Source organism: Myotis yumanensis, unplaced genomic scaffold (assembly GCF_028538775.1).
Source record: "Myotis yumanensis isolate MYYU_CA2020_CCGP unplaced genomic scaffold, mMyoYum1.0.hap1 SCAF_13, whole genome shotgun sequence".
In the NCBI taxonomy this organism is placed as follows: Eukaryota; Metazoa; Chordata; class Mammalia; order Chiroptera; family Vespertilionidae; genus Myotis; species Myotis yumanensis.
In genome coordinates this window covers 30458240-30477466 of record NW_027223764.1, presented here as the reverse complement: position 1 = coordinate 30477466, position 19227 = coordinate 30458240, and the positions used below count along the sequence as shown (strand labels likewise).

The following is a 19227-nucleotide window of genomic DNA, read 5'->3' as shown; positions in this document are numbered from 1 at the left end:
TAAAATGTTGTTGAAAATTACTAGAAAGCAAGAGATTAGTTGTAGTTATTTTTAAGGAGCAAGGTAAAGCGATCTTGATGAGCATATTTGAAGGTAGCAATGAGAGGTGGAAACATTATTTCTCCCTTAACATCAGTAATCTCAGACTGCCTGATAAACCTCCTATATAAGAATTATGAAAATTTTAACCAGTACCCATTTGCTTCTTTAGTCACGTTTCCTTCTCTAACCTATTACAGCTGACAACATGATTTGAAAGTTGGTTATAGCTTCTTTCTCATATAATATAGATAATCTTTGTATTTCTTTTCCTTTTTTGTTTGTTTGCCCCATATGTTTTTTTAAAAAAGTACATCCTGAGTTTCCTTCTTATCGATGGCAAAAAGTTAGGTTCTAAATCTACAAGGTAATGTACTTTCTGAGGAAAGTCTTAAGCTAGTTAAAGGCCAATGAGAAAAGAAACAGAATGGAACACCCTCAACCATGGATCTGGATATGACTTTTATTTTATTCATCCATGCAGGCTAATATATCTCCATTTTTATCAAACATACTGTTTATTTTTAAGGTGGGATGATGCTATATTTGTCTCACATTCGTGTGCCTGTGTGTGTATGTATATGGATTTGTGTTTTATTGTCATTACAGTATTTATGGTTTGTAGAAAACTATGCTTTGGGTAATAAGTTTTACCAAAAGAATGGTACAAAATCAATTTCTTCTATTGAATTAAAGAAATAGAGAGCATGCTGATTGTTGTTTCCACAATGATTATAGAGAGAACACAGCCATTTAAGAAATAAAATAAATTAAAATTTGCTTCTATTTTAGTTATGAATATATGTGGCTTACAAGGAAATCCAAATTATATTAATGAAGGAGATGCCCTAATTCTCTGTAGCTTTATTTGTTTCTCTTCCCTCTGTTGCCTCTTCATCAATTAAGTATCCTAGGAATTGCCTTGAAAGGATTATGAAATAGATAAATAGAAGAAGTGCAAGGAAACTTTGGGTCCCTAGAGCAGAAGACCAATCAGCTGAAAAATGAAAGCTGGCACTGAGTGAGAGTTGGGTTTTTTGGAGAAACAAGACAGAACACAAGACAACATAGAACTATTCCCTTTTCTTTATCTCCTAAGAGATAATTATTAATTTTAATTCTTAACAGACAAATTAAAAGTACAGATTTAATGGATCAAAGACATAGAATTATTAGAATTATAGGAGCAAATACATGTAGTCTAGTGGAATATATTTCCAAATTTATTCTTGTATTTTTCTAAAAACCGGAGGACATTTCAGAACCAAAATGAGATTAGTATTCTAGTGCTTAGTTTACAGGGAGCAAGTAGAAACTACCATGGCATAGAAAACAGGAGAAAGATCTAACATTAAGAAACATAATTATATTATGTATATAAAAAACTTTCTCTTTTTTTGTTTTTTTATTTTGTTTTCCCCATACACCATCTTACGGTAGTCTCTATTTGAGACACATAATTTCTGAATTTCTAAAGTCTCCTTGACACCACAAAATTCAAACTGTTCTCATTGGTTAAGTTCAGGATGAACTTCAAAGATTCAGTTTTTCAGAGAGTATTAGGACATTGATTATGAAGTCCATTTAAAAAATGAATATATAATGAAAACAATCTTGTTAAATAGATTATACCCCATTAACTACTCTTATAGACAGAGACTTACTTGAATCTCTATATTGAAAAGGATTCTGGGAGTGGGAAGAGAGTAACCAAAAAACTTATATTTATCTATGCATAACCCATGGGCACAGAAAATAGTGTAGTGAAGGCCTGGGGAGTGCGTCAAGGCGGGGTGGAGGGGGTCAGTGGAGAAAAAATGGGACATCTGTAGTTCTTTCAGCAGTAAAGATAAATTTTTAAAAGAATTAAAAAGAAAAGAAAAGACAAAGATTCTGATGTCTTATCAAGACTCAAGCTGTCACTGGCAAGAGAAGGGAAAGGGATGTCACATATCTATTCCATTCTAGACACAGTTAACCAGAATATGTTAGATAAATACTTTCTTGAAATTGTCTTTGTTTACCTACTTTGGGTCCATGTGTCTTAATGCACTCATCCAAAAAGAGTGACTAATAGATCATTGTTTGAGTATTAACTGAGTGAGTATATGTAAGGTTGTTTAGAAGTATGTCCGTGTATAGTAAGTACCCAATAAATGGCATCTAGTGGTGGTGGTAATAGAAGTAGTAGTAATAGTAGTTTCCTCTTCTTGTTTTGGACAATAAAGCATATATATATATATATATATATATATATTGATCTTTACGTTAGTTTTGACCATTCTGTCTCTCCAAGTTCATGATGTCTTCTCACCAGAAGCCTCTAATGCCAAATGAGATATAATTTTAATCTGACCTGTAATTAAATTTAATAAACTCTAAGACATTATATGATTAAAATAAAAGACCACATAAAGATGTCAAATGAGGTACTCATAATATGGGGAAATATTGCATATTTAGCAAATAATGGATTTTAATTAATGCCTAAAATGCTACTTAGAGCAGTGTTTTTCTCCTTTGTCAAATGCAGAAGTTATTTGTTAGTGATTTGTGAAGTTAGTGATTTGTGATGTTGAAGTAGCTAATAATAAAAAAGTTGCCAGGGATATTGACAAAATTTAGAGTTTATTGGTTTATTGTTTTGGTGATGGTGGTGGTGGTGGTGGTGTGTGTGTGTGTGTGTGTCGATGTCAGGCATTTTTTAAATTTGTTTTTTGTTCAAGACAAAAGACAGGAAGCTTGTTTTATGGACCAGTGAGGAATGTTCAGAAAGCAAACAACTAAATTTATTAAAGTGATTGGATTAAGACATTGCACATTAAAGCAGTGGTTCATATCTGTAGCATTTCCCTCTCCATCTGGTCTGAGAGATAATATGTGCATCAACAACATAACTTACAGATGATTTTGTTCATCATCTTGGCTGAATGTTCTTGGTTTGATATTTAATGATTTGTGCCTATCTTCTCATTGAGCAATTCCTATGTTTTTTTTTGCTTTGGATGCTTGTCAACTGTGCAGGGTATGTGTAGCAATCTTTACACCCAGTGAAAGAGATGGGATCTTATTCCAAATAAAGATTATGTTTTGTTTCTTGATTGCTGGTAAAGGACATTAATTTTTATAGAAACAGCAAAATTCCTTTTTAGGGCTTTCCTCCTCGATTTGGTATCCATGTTATCTAGCCCAGAGAGAAAAGAGAGACCTCATTCAGGTCTCTCATGTCTTCAACCAGGAAGTTATGGATTTTGACATAATTGTTTTCTGGTCCACTTTTAATAACCATTCTCTGTGGATCAAGTGGTTTGATATTGGCAGGTTTACTGAAGAATACTATGTCCCACTGTAATATATATGAGCACTGTTCAATTTAAATATTTATATTTACTATATGTATTAACAAAACACTGCTTTTTCACCTATGCTGAGAATTTTAGCAAATCCAACTATTCTCACGACTTCTTCCTTTCTCCATCTGCTGCTACAAGGACAACATTGTTTTTTGCTTATAGTAGTAATAGTCTCTATCTATCTCTTTCCATTTCTGCTTCTCTGCACTCTGTGCTCCATAGAGCAAAAAGAATTATGAAGAACATAAGTCAAATCATACCACTCCTCAGCTTAAAACTATCCCATGCTACTCATTCACTTAGAATAGCATCCAAATGATCTATTGTGACTTGCCCCCATGAAATTAAACTACTCTGGATTACTTTTCTCCAGCAAAGTGGTCTGTTTGTTTCTCAAACATCTTGGGCTCATTCTTGCCTTATAACATGTACTCCAGCTCTTTCCTCTCCCAGAAATATCCTTTCCCCAAATGTTCTGGCTGACTCCCCTTGAGGTTTAAGCTTAAACAAAATCTCCTTGGCATCTCTCATAAAGTATAACAGAAACTCCATTATAGTAGGCTTTAGGGAGACCTCCCAAGAACCCATTTTGTGTGTTGTGTGTGTGTGTGCTATTTTCTAAAATAAAGCATAATGGCCAACATACTAAGTAACTAAAATGTGAAAGTAACATTATGCATGTCTTAATTCCACACCTTTCTTCAATTATTTTCTCTGTACTTATCCCCTGTTGTTTGCTCAGAGGTTTGTCAGGATTTCCGTGTAGGCAACATGCATATTGAGTTTAATTCTTCTGATCAGATTCAATTTAATAGTTTTATTTTATAACTCAGAGTGGTTGATTTGTACCTCTTATTCCCTTAGGATTCTGGAGAAATAGCTACAGAGTCAGACTCTTCATACCTCCTAAGCACACCTCTGCTCTCTCCTTCCTAAGAGCCACAGGGGGCCTGTTAAACATTTGCTCTACCACAAATTTCTTATTTTCTTTCAAGGCTTGGTGATAAAAATCTGCACTCCTGTTCTGCCATCTGCTTTTACTCTTTCTTTCTTCATCCCCCAATTGCCACTTGTACTGATTATCCCCAGCAGGATAAAGCTGTTTTTAGTAAAATTCTGCTTAAGGGAAATTGACGGTTAGGGAGAAATAACTGTACAGTGTTGCTAGTATTCATCAGAAGGCAATTTTTTTATATTAGAAGACAGAAACCATTTCTGAGTTCCCCAGTCTCTCTCTGATCACATGCATTTAATCCCCAAGGCACACTCTTCTGTTTTTCAACTTATAGCTTTTCTCTTCGGTCACTTCAATCATATCCCAGGTAACTATTAGAAAATAATAAACACAAGCTTTGGCATCAAAGAGCTGGATGGTCAATGAATATACTCCCTCTACTGCTATTAGCTGAAGTAGAAGGAATGGGCAATAAAAGAAATGAGATAAATAATCTAGTCCAAGTAATGAGGGTACCTGAGGATATGTCCATGGTGGACTCAATATTGGTCTCTCTGATGAGTCATATCAATTCAACAAAGCTTTGTGTGCCACTACTATGTAACAGGCATTTTTTTTATACTGGGGACCCAGAAATGAGTAAGATAAAGTTATTCTAATCAAGGAATTTACTTATCACCAAGTCTTACATGAAATGTATGGGTAGCTATTCACAAATATACTGATTTTTATGATAGTAACAGCCAACACTTATTAAGTTCCAGTTATACTGCCATGGGATGTACATGTATGTGTGATTATTTTATTTTTAGTGTATAAATCTATACACCATGGGTAAAGAGATTAAGTAACCTTCTCAGTATCACATTGCTAGTGAATAATAGGGTTATGATTCTTTTTAAAAAATATATATTTTATTGATATTTTTACAGAGAGGAAGGGAGAGGGACAGAGAGTTAGAAACATCGATGAGAGAGAAACATCGATCAGCTGCCTCCTGCACATCCCCTACTGTGGATGTGCCCGCAACCAAGGTACATGCCCTTGAATGGAATCGAACCCGGGACCCCTCGGTCCGCAGGCCGACGCTCTATCCACTGAGCCAAACCGGTTAGGCAGGGTTATGATTCTAACCCAGGAGTCTGATTATAAATCCTAAAGTATTAAACAATATTTTCTAACCTATGCATTGTAGTTATACTGGTCTTCTTTATTGTATTAAAAGAAACAATGAAACTCTAACATCATTTATAATTCTTTCAATTTGATTTTTTGACTAAAAATATTCTGGAATATATATTGCAAACTGGTGTTTAAATCTGTCTAAAAAAGGAGTCTAGTACCTCAATTCTGAAGTGTGGTAGGACCTATAGAATTGAAATGCAATCATTTTTATTGTTAAATATTCTATTATTAGAATCCTGTTACTCATACAAACAGCATAGATCAGCCTATATTATGAACTTCATGATAATTCCAAAAGTTTGACTTTGAATAACTTTCAAAGCTTTCCATAGTATATGTGCACATGCACACACAAACACAAACTCACATACAACACACACTCAGACTCTATATGTTTTCTTTGCAAGTTTTACTCGTTATACTGTAGAGCAGTATTACTCCAGCTTTTCCGGTAATTGAAGCCTGAGGAGCCAACTGTTGAGCAGCAAATCAGAGCCCTGTTTCAACACTGCCAGCTCAACCCGACTCATTAATTTGTCTTCTTTGCTCACAGTGTGTCTGCCATTTTTGAATGTGACTGTTGCCTTTGCATTTCTAATAGAATCCTCACTAAAATTTACATTTAGCCGAACATGCAGGAGCCTACCTTCAGGGTTTGAAATGAAAGGTAATCATGTTATATTGTATCTTCAGGAGGCCTCCTGTTTCCATTTTCCTTAGAAATTTTATATATTGTGATTTTCATCAAAAAGTGAATGAGACTATTTGGACATAGATAAAAACAGGATTTGGAGTAACTTATTCAAAAAGAAGGGCATTTCTGTGCAATTATTTACATAAATGGTAGCATTTCAGAAGCTTTTATAATACCTACACGAATTATTATAAACCCATTGTTCTCTGCTAGAATATACCCAGATAAGTATTTTTTTTAAACGCACAATTGCATTTGAACTCTAGCTCTCAGAGCTTCACAGTCAAGCAAAGGCTAAAGTAAATAAATGAAGTTGTGGCCAAATTCAAAGTCAAGATCATTCTGCATCCTGACTTGTTTTGTTAAAAAAGATAAGTCAGAGGCTGTGATGTGCTTTTAAGCCATTAAATAAATAAATAAATAAATAAATAAATAAAAGATGAGCTCATTTTCCCCCTTTAAGTCTGTGTATATATTAAACCAGAACTAGATATGGAGGCAGAAAACTCTTCTTCAAATCCATTCCTTCCCTGATTCTGAGAGGCAGCAATATTAACGAATGAACATATTATGAGTAATTGTAGCAGTAAATGCCATTATAACGTGTTTTCTAGGAAAACATATTTTTATTGATTTCAAAGAGGAATGGAGAGGGGGAGAGAGAGAGAGAAATATCAATGGCGAAAGTCATTGTCAGGCTGCCTCCCTTATACTCGAGACTGGGGATCAAGTTTGAAACCCCAACCAGGAATCGGACCGTGAACTTCTGGTTTATAGGTTGAAGCTCAACCACTGAACTACCATTATAATGTTTTGAGTATGTTATTGGTAATGCATACAGCAGCAGGTAATTAATTCCTGGAAATCAAAATCTTGGCCAGATTGCTGACTCTCTTTCATATCATGTGTTCCTAGGAAAAAAACTCTTCTACTTCTAGTTACTCATCTTCAAACGAATGATTTTATGTGAAGTCTATCGTTAAGCCGCGGCCCTTGTGGCCTCGGGTTCAAAGACTTGGAGAAAGGGCTGATGCGCAAATTAATTACACAAGACAAGAAATACAAATTTGGAAATTATGGGGGAAACCAGTTGTGATCTTGGTGCAAGGGACCAAGTTCCACTGAGTCTCTGTTCCCATCTGCTTTTATTTACTAGAGTACACAATTGCCTTTCAGAAATGCAAACAGACATATGGAAGGTGACGTTTGGTAAACAGTAAGATTATCAGGTTGGGGGAGTTTGTTTTAGGCCATTGAGTCAGCAGTAGGTAATAAAATGCAGATATTCCTCCCTGTGAATATCAAAAAGCCCCATTCAGCCTTCTTACAGGACTTCTTGCATTTATATTAATTACTGTTGATCTTGGTTCCCAGCAGCCTATAATATTGGTCAGTGATCATGGCTATAAAAAACAAGAATGCACTCTAGCTTCTTTAAGCAGAAGGGGCTTATTCAGTGGTATAAAAAGCTCACAGAGTATTGAAAAGGCAGAACAGGTGGACTCTGTTTTGGAGGTTGCACACCTACTGCATACCTGGCCTGCCATGGGAAATTCTGACTTTACGATGATCCAGAGGAGTGGAGACAGAGAGCTACTGCCACAGCTGCTGACTCCAGAACCATACATTTCTGCTATGATCCACATCTGCAGAAATGGATGTGTAACATCAGCTTTTCCTCATATAAGTCATTCTGAACAATGTCTTATGCAAAGAGCATCCTGTCAGGGTAACTTAAATCATACATAGATCTTGGCTGCAGTTGAATCTTTTAAGTATATTTTAGTTTCCCAGCTTTTGCATGTCAGGGACATATGCAGTGAGGGTGTTTGGAATAAATATTGTATGAGCTTATCCACAGCATCAGCTGCATCTGTCACAGGCTGACATTTGGCCATTTGTCTCATATATAGTGGTATCAGTAGTCTAAGTAACCTGCAACATTGTGTCAAAAGTAATGGGAATAACAGATTTCCTTTTCAAAATCACTTTGGACTATAAAATATGTTAGAAAAATTATTAACATTGAATTTACAACATTTATTTTTACAACAAATGATACCAGTGCATATTTTACAGAAATAGGATAACCATCCTTATTATTTGTAATGAAATTACATATGTAATCACTATATATTTAGACATTATACAATAGCCATCTCTAGTACTTTTAAGAGAGGAAATTGTATATTATAGAAAAATACCTTCATCTTGCAAACATCATGAAAACCTCTGCATAATGTATCTTCATATACAGAGAAGATAAGCATGGGTGAGTTTTTTGTTTGTTTTTAATTGAACTTATTGAGGTGACATTGGTTCACAAAACCATACAGGTTTCAAGTGTACAGCTCAATAAGACATCATCTGCACCCTGCATGTGAGTTATTTTTAAACACAGTGAAGGAAAGTATTTAGCGTTATCCTCTAGAAAGCGAGTTTTCTATTTGTTCCTTCACGAAAGAAATTGGAAGATAATTTAAGGTTCAGGGGAAAAAAAAATAATCCTAGATGACTGTTTCCCATAGTGACACATTAGATAATTGCAGTCCCATTTTTCTGGAAGTAAGAGAAGTCACCTTTATAAGTCTTCTTTAAATATTAAAGAGCAAGAGGATCCAGTATTGTAACAAAATTATACAACACATACTTTTCCCTTGAGGAGCCTTAAAATTTTAAATATATGCAATGTAAATTGAATGTCATGTTGAACCCCAATCCCATTACTTGGCTTCCCCAGTGACTTTGAATAGTGATCAACACCCTGCAACTGTTTTTAAGTTTTACCTTCACCTATTACCCATCTCCCATGTAGCTATTATTTTTACGGCTATTTGAGGATACGTTTACTATATTGAAAGACACAAACATTAACTATACATTTTTGACAAATTGTTTTCCTCTAAATCAGTGGTTCTCAACCTTCCTAATGCTGCAAACCTTTAATACAGTTCCTCATGTTGTGGTGACCCCCAACCATAAAATTATTTTCGTTGCTACTTCATAACTGTAATTTTGCTACTGTTATGAATCGTAATGTAAATATCTGATATGCAGGATGTATTTTCATTGTTACAAATTGAACATAATTAAAGCATAGTGATTCATCACAAAAACAATAAGTAATTATATATGTGTTTTCCGATGGTCTTAGGCAACCCCTGTGAAAGGGTCGTTCAAAGCTGTTATAAATAATGTGAGTAAGTACACAGGTTCATTTTTCTAAGTACTAAGATATATTTCCCCCCAATATTAGGCTCTCTCTTACACACACACACACACACACACACACACACACACTTATAAATTCCTTTTGATTTACATAAGCAAGAATTTCTCTTTAGTCTAAACATAGGCGTAAAATTTGGGGTTACAGATAAAGAAGTATGATCCCACATATAAGTTGTGTATACAACAGAGTAGAAATGAGGAAACCTATGTAGTTTGCTAAGCTGAGGTTTGACCAAAAAAGCTGCTTCAGCAATGTAGAATAACTCTTTGATAACTAAATAGTATAATTTGGGTAAACTTAGCATTATAAAAGCTGTTGTAATTTTAAAAACTTAGGCTCATTAGCTTTAAGAGAACAAGACATCTATTATCAGCTTTATTCTTGTTTGTTTTTATATATATATTTTTAAACAATCATCTTCATGAACATTTTGACATAACTAAACATTTTGAAAAAGGTTGGAACGCTCTAGATAATGGTTCTCAACCTTCCTAATACCACGACCCTTTAATACAGTTCCTCATGTTGTGGTGACCCCCAACCATAAAATTATTTTCGTTGCTACTTCATAACTGTAATGTTGCTACTGTTATGAATCATAATGTAAATATCTGATATGCAGGATGTATTTTCATTGTTACAAATTGAACATAATTAAAGCATAGTGATTAATCACAAAAACAATATGTAATTATATACGTGTTTGCCGATGGTCTTGAGTGACCCCTGTGAAAGGGTCGTTTGACCCCCAAAGGGGTCGTGACCCACAGGTTGAGAACCGCTGCCCTAGGTCTTAGTTTATGAGAGTCTCCCAAATCTGGGGTGATACACAAAGATGCCTGCCGGAAAATTCAAGTCCCAGTCTAACCACTTCAGTTGACGCCTCTTGCTGGTGTCTCCATAGTACACTCAGGTAGAACTTCTCAGTCCAGTGTCCCACCACAAAGCCTACCCCACAATAATTCAAACTTGTGACCCAATATGCGTCCTTCTCTACCTTTGTCTAAGTGTGTTGATCTTTCCACTCTTCAAAATTTCTTCTTCTTCCGACCACCCTCTTTTGTTTATGCTGATATCCGCATCTAGCATTATTTTAAGTTCTTCTTTGAGTGCCTATCAACTTGACCAGCTTTCCAAATGTTTTCTTTTGGCAAAGAAGCTTAATCTTTTAAAATATATTTGATTGATTTCAGAGAGGAAGGGAGAGGAAGAGGGAGAGATAGAAACATCAATGATGAGAGAGAATCATTGATTGGCTGCTTCCAAGACTCCCCACACTGGGGATCTGGCCTGCAATTGTGGCATGTGCCTGACTTTGATTTTTGGGAATCAAACGTGTGACCTTCTGGCTCATAGGTCAACACTCAACCACTGATCCACTTGGGCTGGGTGACGCTTAATCTTTACCATGACACCGTGCAAGAATTGTTATAAATATTGGTGAACTTATCCGATTGTGAAATAGAGCAATTTTAAATTAAGAATCTATTCTTTTACTTTCTGGTATTTATCAAACGGAGGGTGTTTTTGTTTGTTTGTTTGTTTGTTTAATTGGAGGCAGTTTTTATTTTTTTTATTTTTTTATTTTTGAGTTTTAGCATTTTTTATTTTTTTTAAATTTAATTTTCTTTTTTTTTATTGCTTAAAGCATTACAAAGGGTATTGTGTCCTTTTTTTTCCCCGCCCTTGACAATACCCGGCTTCCCCTCCCCCCCAGTGTCTTATGTCCATTGGTTATGCTCATATGCATGCATACAAGTCCTTGGGTTGATCTCTTACCCCCCTCCCTCCTGCCCCCCAACCCTCGACAGTTTTTCTATGCAGAAAAGACTAATAGTAGTTTCTTGGGTATTAGTACCAGGTTATTAAGAGTTATAATTGCAAAATCATAGTTTTCTTATGGCCTTATTCAGCTTATACAACTTTTAACTTATTTATAGTGCCAATAAGCTAAATATAAAAATTAGACAATAACTTTCAATTGGATTTATGGTTAATAGTGAATCAATTCAAGTTGAACAACCAACCTCTACCTTAAATAAGAAAGTGCCAAGTAACGACAGATTATAGAAATTCAGTTTTGGCGATTTAAAATAGCTTCTATAACACACATAGCATTTATCTCTGACTTTCATCATAGAGACTAAGCAAATAGGTCTCTTTGGGGTTAACACATGTTGATTAATTTATCCATTTATTTCCATGAAATATTTCTCGTTATTAATAATATTCCTTGTTCTGATTTACTCTGTGATAAAAGAGTCATGCAACTTTCTTCTAAGTGCTGCATAGTGTGTCCTATCCTTTTATTTTTAACCTATCTGTGTCTTTATATTTAAAATGGAAACAAAAGGTCTTATGGAAAAAAGGGAAGCTTTCAAAATAGAGAGGAGGCAAGGGGGCCACATTCTTTTTCTGTGCCCAGATATTCTGCTGGACAACTACTTACCAGCTTTATCTCAGACATCAACTACCAAATCTGGAAATCCTTGGACCTGTGGGAAGTTACAGTCCCCCTGCTGGGGTGGAAATAGAGTTTTGAAAAAGCCCATCGCTTAAAGTGAACTTTAGCTTGGTGTCTCCTACTGTTCTGAGAGGAGAATGAGGACAGGGTTGTTCAGGCAAGCCAGAGTCAACACCCATGTTCATTTTTTAAAAGCTATTGCCTCCAGCATCATGTTGGCCTTAGTTGTGCTTTCTTCTATCTCTTACCCAAACTTTTAATCTGGAGTAACATGGCATATGAAAATCTTGAAAGATCTTTGACAATGTGAATAGAGTATTTTACTGAAAGAAAAGCAGAGATCTTTCTTTTCCAACACACTGGTGCTGGAAACATTTACAGTTGAGTTTCAGTCATTGAAGAACACAGGGTTAAAGGCAAGAGCAAGAAAACATATTTAGATCATTTCTATGAAACTAAAAATATCATTAAATAATATATGTCAAGATACAGTGTTTTAGTTTTAATGATTTAATAGTGATTAAAATAGCTGGTTGTAATGTATCTGTATTATAAAGGAGAGCTCATTACCCCTTTTCTTCATGTGGCTGTGTGGTGTATAGACTGTAGAAAGTTCTGCTGTTATGTACTGTTGAATCAAGACAAATATTAATGTTAGTTGACTTAACTGTTGTAGATTTCTTTGTGTGTTTTTTATCAGAAAGAATCCCATCTAATTTTAAATTAGATATTGAAATACAGACTAAATAATTTTTCAAAGGTTAATGTGTGAAGTATTTGTAGACGAGTGTGTATCAGGCCTTAAAAGTATTTGTAGATCAGAAAATGCCATCATTATCTAATCTGAACTTTTGTATGTATTATCTGTAGGTTATCTGTTTGCCATTTTGGTCAGAAAAATAGAAGGATAAGTTTCACTTTACATATACATATGTGTGTGTTTCTATGTACTAGTATGTGTAAAAGTAGAAAAAATAATCTGCCAATTAGAAAAGTATGTGTTCATGACAGTATGCATATTTAAACATTATTTAGATCAGCAATTTTCAACCTTTAAAATGTCATGGCACACATGAACTAATTACTTAAATTCTGTGGCACACCAAAAAATATTATAATTTGCCGATCTGACCAAAAAAATTGGTATAATTTTGATTCATTCATATCAGACAACTATTGTTGTGTAGACTATTGTCAATTTTTTTATTTGATAACCTAAGGGAAAAAAAAGGTCAGTGCCCTTGACTAAATAGTCAGATAATGCATGTTTTAAAATTTCTTACAGCACAGTGGCTGAAAATCCTCAATTTAGATTATTATTATAGGAGACCAATGGTTGCTTCAGCATTTCCTAGGTAGATGAAGCTCATTAGAAATAATATGAGAAAGAAATATTATAAATTTATAGATTATTATTATTATTATTTATTTGCTGAGAAAATCTTGTAAAGGGGCCACCCTTTTATTTGCAATTATGCAGTGATATAAAATTTAGGCCAATTTTTTATTGTAAGAAAATGCAACATATACATTTTGCATGATTATTTTTTTCAATTTAGATTCAACATTATGGATTATCTATATATTCTTGTATGCTATCCCAGGGCATGAGTTCTCTAGATATATGCCATTTATCTTAATGTCTTTAGGAGGGTACATTTTTATTTGCATAGGCACATGTCTTCTATATGCCATAAGTTTAGTAAAAATGGATCAGCTGAAATTGGTTTCCCTAAGCAATATTGCTTTTTTGTTTGCTGGATGGGGAAGAACATGAGACCTGATTTGCATCAGTGCTGATTGTGTTCAAATTGTAAAATTCATGGACTCTTTAAGAGAATAGGGAAGATTAGAGATGCACTCTATTTCAGCTCTCATTCAACAAATGTCTACAATTCAGCCCACTAAAGAATTCTAAGAAAGCAAGCATTGAAATGTTACATTGGAAGAGTGTGTGTTCCAGTCAGGTACCCTAGACAAGTCTTAAAGAAGAATGGCTTCTATTGTGTGTCAGTATGTTAATTTTGTCTTTCACATTAAGATTTATGTTTTATAGATTTGCTTTAAGATAAAAGAAAAAATAAGCAGTTCTCACCATGGGATACTCGGTAACTGCTTTTTCTCTTCCATTCTCTTATTTTGGGGATTTCTCTTTCTTATCAGCAGTCATACTGAGTGAACTGAAGTACCAGCCTCTGTTATTACAGGCATTTCCTTTTGTTCAGGATAAAATTCAGTGGTAACTCCTGTGGGAAGTGATGGACAGGGAGGGCAACCGATTGCTTTGTTAAAGGTAAATTAGAAATGGATGATAAAACTCACTCAGTGTTTGAATCTCCGCCTCCCAACCTCATCTCCCCAAATAACAGTTATAAGTAGTATAATAAAAGTTTTATGTTTTTGTCTTTTTGAAACAGGGCATTTTCCCTATCATGCCAGATATACAGTTAATTTTTTTAATTAAAAAATAGATTTGCAAGTCAGCTAGCATATTGTCTTTGTTAAAGAATGCATACAAGGAGAATATGTATTCAAATAACTTTCCTTGGTTCCCAGGTACCATTATAGTGGATAACATGCTGATCAAGGGGACTGCTGGGGGACCAGACCCCACCATCGAGCTCTCTTTAAAGGACAACGTGGACTACTGGGTGCTGCTGGATCCCATAAAGCAGATGCTGTTCCTGAACAGCACGGGCAGAGTTCTGGATAGAGATGTTAGTGATTCCTTTCTTTATTATACTTTACGTATCTGCATGTGTTTGTTGATATGGTATCAAATTTTCTTTATATAATTTGAGTTTACTTTTCGTGTCCATCAACAAAAATTGTTTTTTAGCTCCTTAAAAAATAGCAAAGGGAGGGGCCATCCGTGTCTGAGAGAACCATTATATCTTTTATCTGTCATCCTGGAAGCTCGTCATATTTTCTGAACAAGAGGCTAGAGCAGGGGTGGGCAACCTTTTTATGAGTGCATGCCAAAACCAGCAAAATCTCTGACTCAAAATTCTTCTGCGTGCCAACCCTAATTTTTTGAGAACATGTTACGCCTACTTGATATCTCTTAAGGTGTACATATGTGAAGAGCCTTGAAGAAATAATAAAATTCATTTGAGCGACAAAAACACAGTATATGATGATGAAAAATACATTTATTTTTTAATGTACACTGATAGTCCAACAGAAAAATTTATGACTCCGTTTGATATTATCAGTGGGACTTTTGCTGCTGCCTCACTGATGACAGAGATTTTACATCAGGTTTATAGTTCGTGACCTTCAGAAATATGCACGAGTTACTACTTTCATCCATCAGGCTACTCCTATTTGAGACTTAACAAAATTCATCACTGAGAACAAAGATTCACAATTGTAAATGGAAGATTATAAGAGAGGGTTTTGCGTGCCAGCAAAAGTTACTGGCGTGCCAGGGGTTGCCCACCCCTGGGCTAGAGTGTTCAGAATAAAGGAGTGGTAACCATGGAAAAGTAGGATAAACACAGTCATGATCCAGGGTGAGGGGTGGACATGCAGCTAAGTGTTGACTTGAGGACAGAGAGTTTGGTGGGAACACTAAGGGGCGGCTGCTGTTACCAGCACCAAGCATTGGTTGAGCGAGGAGTTTGAGGTGATGTGCCTGTGGAGCTGTGAAAGAGCTAAAAGAAGGTGGGCACAGGGCTCCTGGCAATGTTCCTGTTGAATCCTTCCCGTCCAGTCATTCTCAGGCAGCACGACCTAAGTAGCACTATATTAAGAACAGCTCAGTTACCAAAGTCATTGAATGGCTCATCTCTGAAACAGTTTAAAAACTTGAGTGTATTTATTTTAATGTAACTTTATTCTCATAAGCAGTTCGGTCTTGTGAGCAGGGAAGAGTATTGGGGGAGTAGGGGTTTCAGGACTAGCAGTAATGTGCAGGACCTTGGGGAAACTCAAGGAGGATATCTGAACATGCCTACTCCAAACTTTCTAGTTTATGAAATTCAAACATTAGCTATTCAGGGAACCTGAATTATCTCACCACCTCATTCAGGATTTATGATCCACTTTACAATATGGTATAGACTAGATGATCCCTAACCTATGTCACATCTAAATTTCAGAGTCTCACCCCGGTCAGGTCGAAACGGCCCCGGTGTGGTAGGGACAACCCCGGTCAGGTTGAAATGGTCCCGGTGTGGTAGGGACGACCCCGGTGAGGTTGAAACGGCCCCCGTTAGGTAGGGACGGCCCCGGTGAGGTTGAAACGGCCCTGGTGAGGCTCAGACGGCCCTGGTGAGGTTGAGACTACTCCAGTGAGGTTGGGACAAATAAAGGGGACCAGTATGGACTGATGAACAGGGGTAGATACAGAAGCAGAGCAACATTGAACAGAATGTTAAACTACAGTGGGAAGCCTGGGGAGGGTTGGGGGGGGGGGGGGATTAAGAGACCAACTGAAGGACTTATATGCATGCATATAAGATTAACCAATGGACACAAGACACGGGGCGGGGGCGGCGGGGGGTAGGGGCCGGGGGAATGTCAAAGGGGGGAAAAAAGGAGACATATGTAATACTCTTTGTAATACTTTAAGAAATAAAAATTATTAAAAAAAAATAAAATTCAGAGTCTCTAAAAGTTTGTGGTGAGGTGGGCAATGCATAGGATTCTCCCACCAGGATGGGCTGTCTTCGTATACTTGCACATTTTGTATACGTGGGTATCTTTGTATACTTTGGGAGATCCATAATTTAGCTATAATTGAGCAGTGGTGGCAGATTTGAAATGTGGGTAGCAGTAGAGAATAGGAATAGAACTGTTGGGCTCAACGTAGGGACAATAAATCATTCTTAATTGCCCCCATCCCCCGGCCCTTCACAGCTCCCACTATGTCCTTTGATCACAGCAACATGCATTATATACCACAGTGTACAATTTTGGCTGGGTGGCTAAGAAGTTGTAAATGGAATAAAGACATCTGCTATCCTCAATTGTATCTTCCTAATTTACCTTATCATAAATCCTACTTTTATAAAACCAATCTGGACAATGGCACAGATTGGCAAACTGCAAGATTCCCCCCACCCCCAGCTGCATTACTCACAGGCCTCCTTTACTGGCCCTATTTAGGGACATCCATATCCAAGCTACATGAATTTTATAACATGTTAAGGGAATTATAGAATATTTATCTATTTGAGACCACTGTCATTTTATATTTTGAATCCTTTAGAAAATCACCTTATAACCCAGCCAGTGTGGCTCAGTGGTTGAGCTTCAAACCATGAATCAGGAAGTCATGATTCTCTTCCCAGTCAGGGCCCTTAACCATGGTGTGAGCTTGATGCCCAATAGGGGGCGTGCAGTAGGCAGCCAATCAATGATTCTTTCCTCTCCCTTCCTTCCTCTGGAACCAATAAAAACATATATATTTTAAATCACCTTACAGCTGATTATGATAATTACTGGTTCACTACTAAATCACTTTCTTTTGGGAACCTATTTTTTATATTAAAATCACACTAATAGGTCTGAATTATGAGTAGAGAGAAAGGGCATCCTTCTGTATAAATAGTCTTCCATCTCTCCAGCCTATAAAACTGTTTAAATTTTAATGATTTACCAATAATTTTATTATTTTCAAGATAAATATCTGTTTTCTTAGTATTACTTTTGTTATTTCTAATACGGGCATCATTTATTAACATTGGCGAAACTGAATCTACATCATGGGAATACACTTAAAATTGATTTGGCCTGAAAGTAACAATGCAAAAATATGCACATATATCATTTAAAGAAAAATCCAGACTGGTTCATTAACATAATAATGAACATTAAGTTCCTTTCCATTTAAAATGCTATTTTGAATTAGGAAAGCTATGGTCAAGTTAAACTTGCAAAGATAGTTTGCAAATTGAAGTGCTGTCAGCAGACAATTAATTAAAATTAGTTAAAGATGATGGAGACTAGGTCATCTAAGAATATTAAATGTAAAATGAATATTGCAGAGGAAAATCTGTGCATTTGAAAAAAAAAAAAAGACCTGCTCACATACATACTTGCAACGTATTTACCATTTAGCAAGTGCACTTATTGAAATAATGGCAAGACATTGAATAGAAGATGCTCTAAACCTTAGTAATATGAAAATTTAAGCCTGTATAGTTAAATAAAGTCATGCCAAAGAATTAACATCACCATCTTGCACAGGCACTTTCTTTTGGTGGTTGGACTTACAAAACCTGAATTAGAATAGACACAGGACTTGAGGCTTCCTATGGGTCGGGACATGGTAGCCCTCCAATGTTTTTGTTTTTTTGTTTTTTTTGTACTTTGTTGCTATTGCTGTTTTCATTGTTATTGTAACATATTTCACTGGTCCACTGTTCTGGTGTACACGGTGTTTTCATGAGGACAGTTTAATCTAGATAATATAAATGAAGCCCACACCACCAATTAATAAGGAAGCCAGGTTGCCAAAAACTTGTTATTTAATATCAGAGAATTCTTCTTGAATAAATGTGTGAATTGAATTAAGTTAAGAGTTAGAAGTGTAAGTGTAAAAACAGTATGAAGAGTCACGTAGAAGAAATAGAAGTATTGATGTAGTGTAGAATAAATTGAGTAGAAGTAGTAGCAGGTGCCAGAAGAATAAGAAGAGTGTAAAATACTGTCAAGTTCAGACCTGCTAGCTGGTAATGGAGGCCATCAAGTTAAAGAGCCACCATAAAAGGGGAAAAAAGACAACCTGATGTATAGAAACTGTTAAATGTTCATATCATGAATATATTGGATCATTAAGGAATATTTCACCAGCATTAGATTTCCAAGAGTCAAGGAAAGAATGGTAACAGGCTGAATGCACTTTTTGACGTATAGATTTGTCAGTAAGACTTCATCTTTGGGAGGTGGAGCACTTAGTCAGTATTCTGATCAAATCTATGAACTCATTTCTCAGGGAAAAGTTTATTTGCACATCAATAAATTATCTGCAATTTCAAGAGTTTCACTAACTACCGAAATTGCACAGAGCTCAGGTTACAGAACTTGCCTTGGGTAAATACTCTTCTTTTATTTAATTTTCAAATTATTAGAGAATCTTATATCTTTAATTAGTATTTCCAAACAGAACTAAGAGAAGGAATGATTATTTACCATATATGAACTTTTATATCATATCATACTGGAGTAACTTTATATATATATATTTCAGAGAGGAAGGGAGAGGAAGAGAAAGATAGAAACATCAGCTATGAGAGAGAATCATTGATCAGCTGCTTCCTGCGTGCCCCACAACCTGGGCATGTGCCCTGACCTGAA

The 19227-nt window shown here is 35.7% G+C and overlaps 1 protein-coding gene across 1 annotated transcript in view; it reads left to right on the top strand.

Annotated features, from left to right (window-relative positions):
- Positions 1-19227, top strand: part of PCDH15 (protocadherin related 15) — a 632895-nt gene that overhangs the window by 253730 nt on the left and 359938 nt on the right. The window contains exon 4 of the mRNA XM_070432784.1: positions 14479-14639. Coding sequence (XP_070288885.1) covers positions 14479-14639 — 161 coding nt within the window. The remainder of the gene's footprint in view (positions 1-14478; positions 14640-19227) is intronic.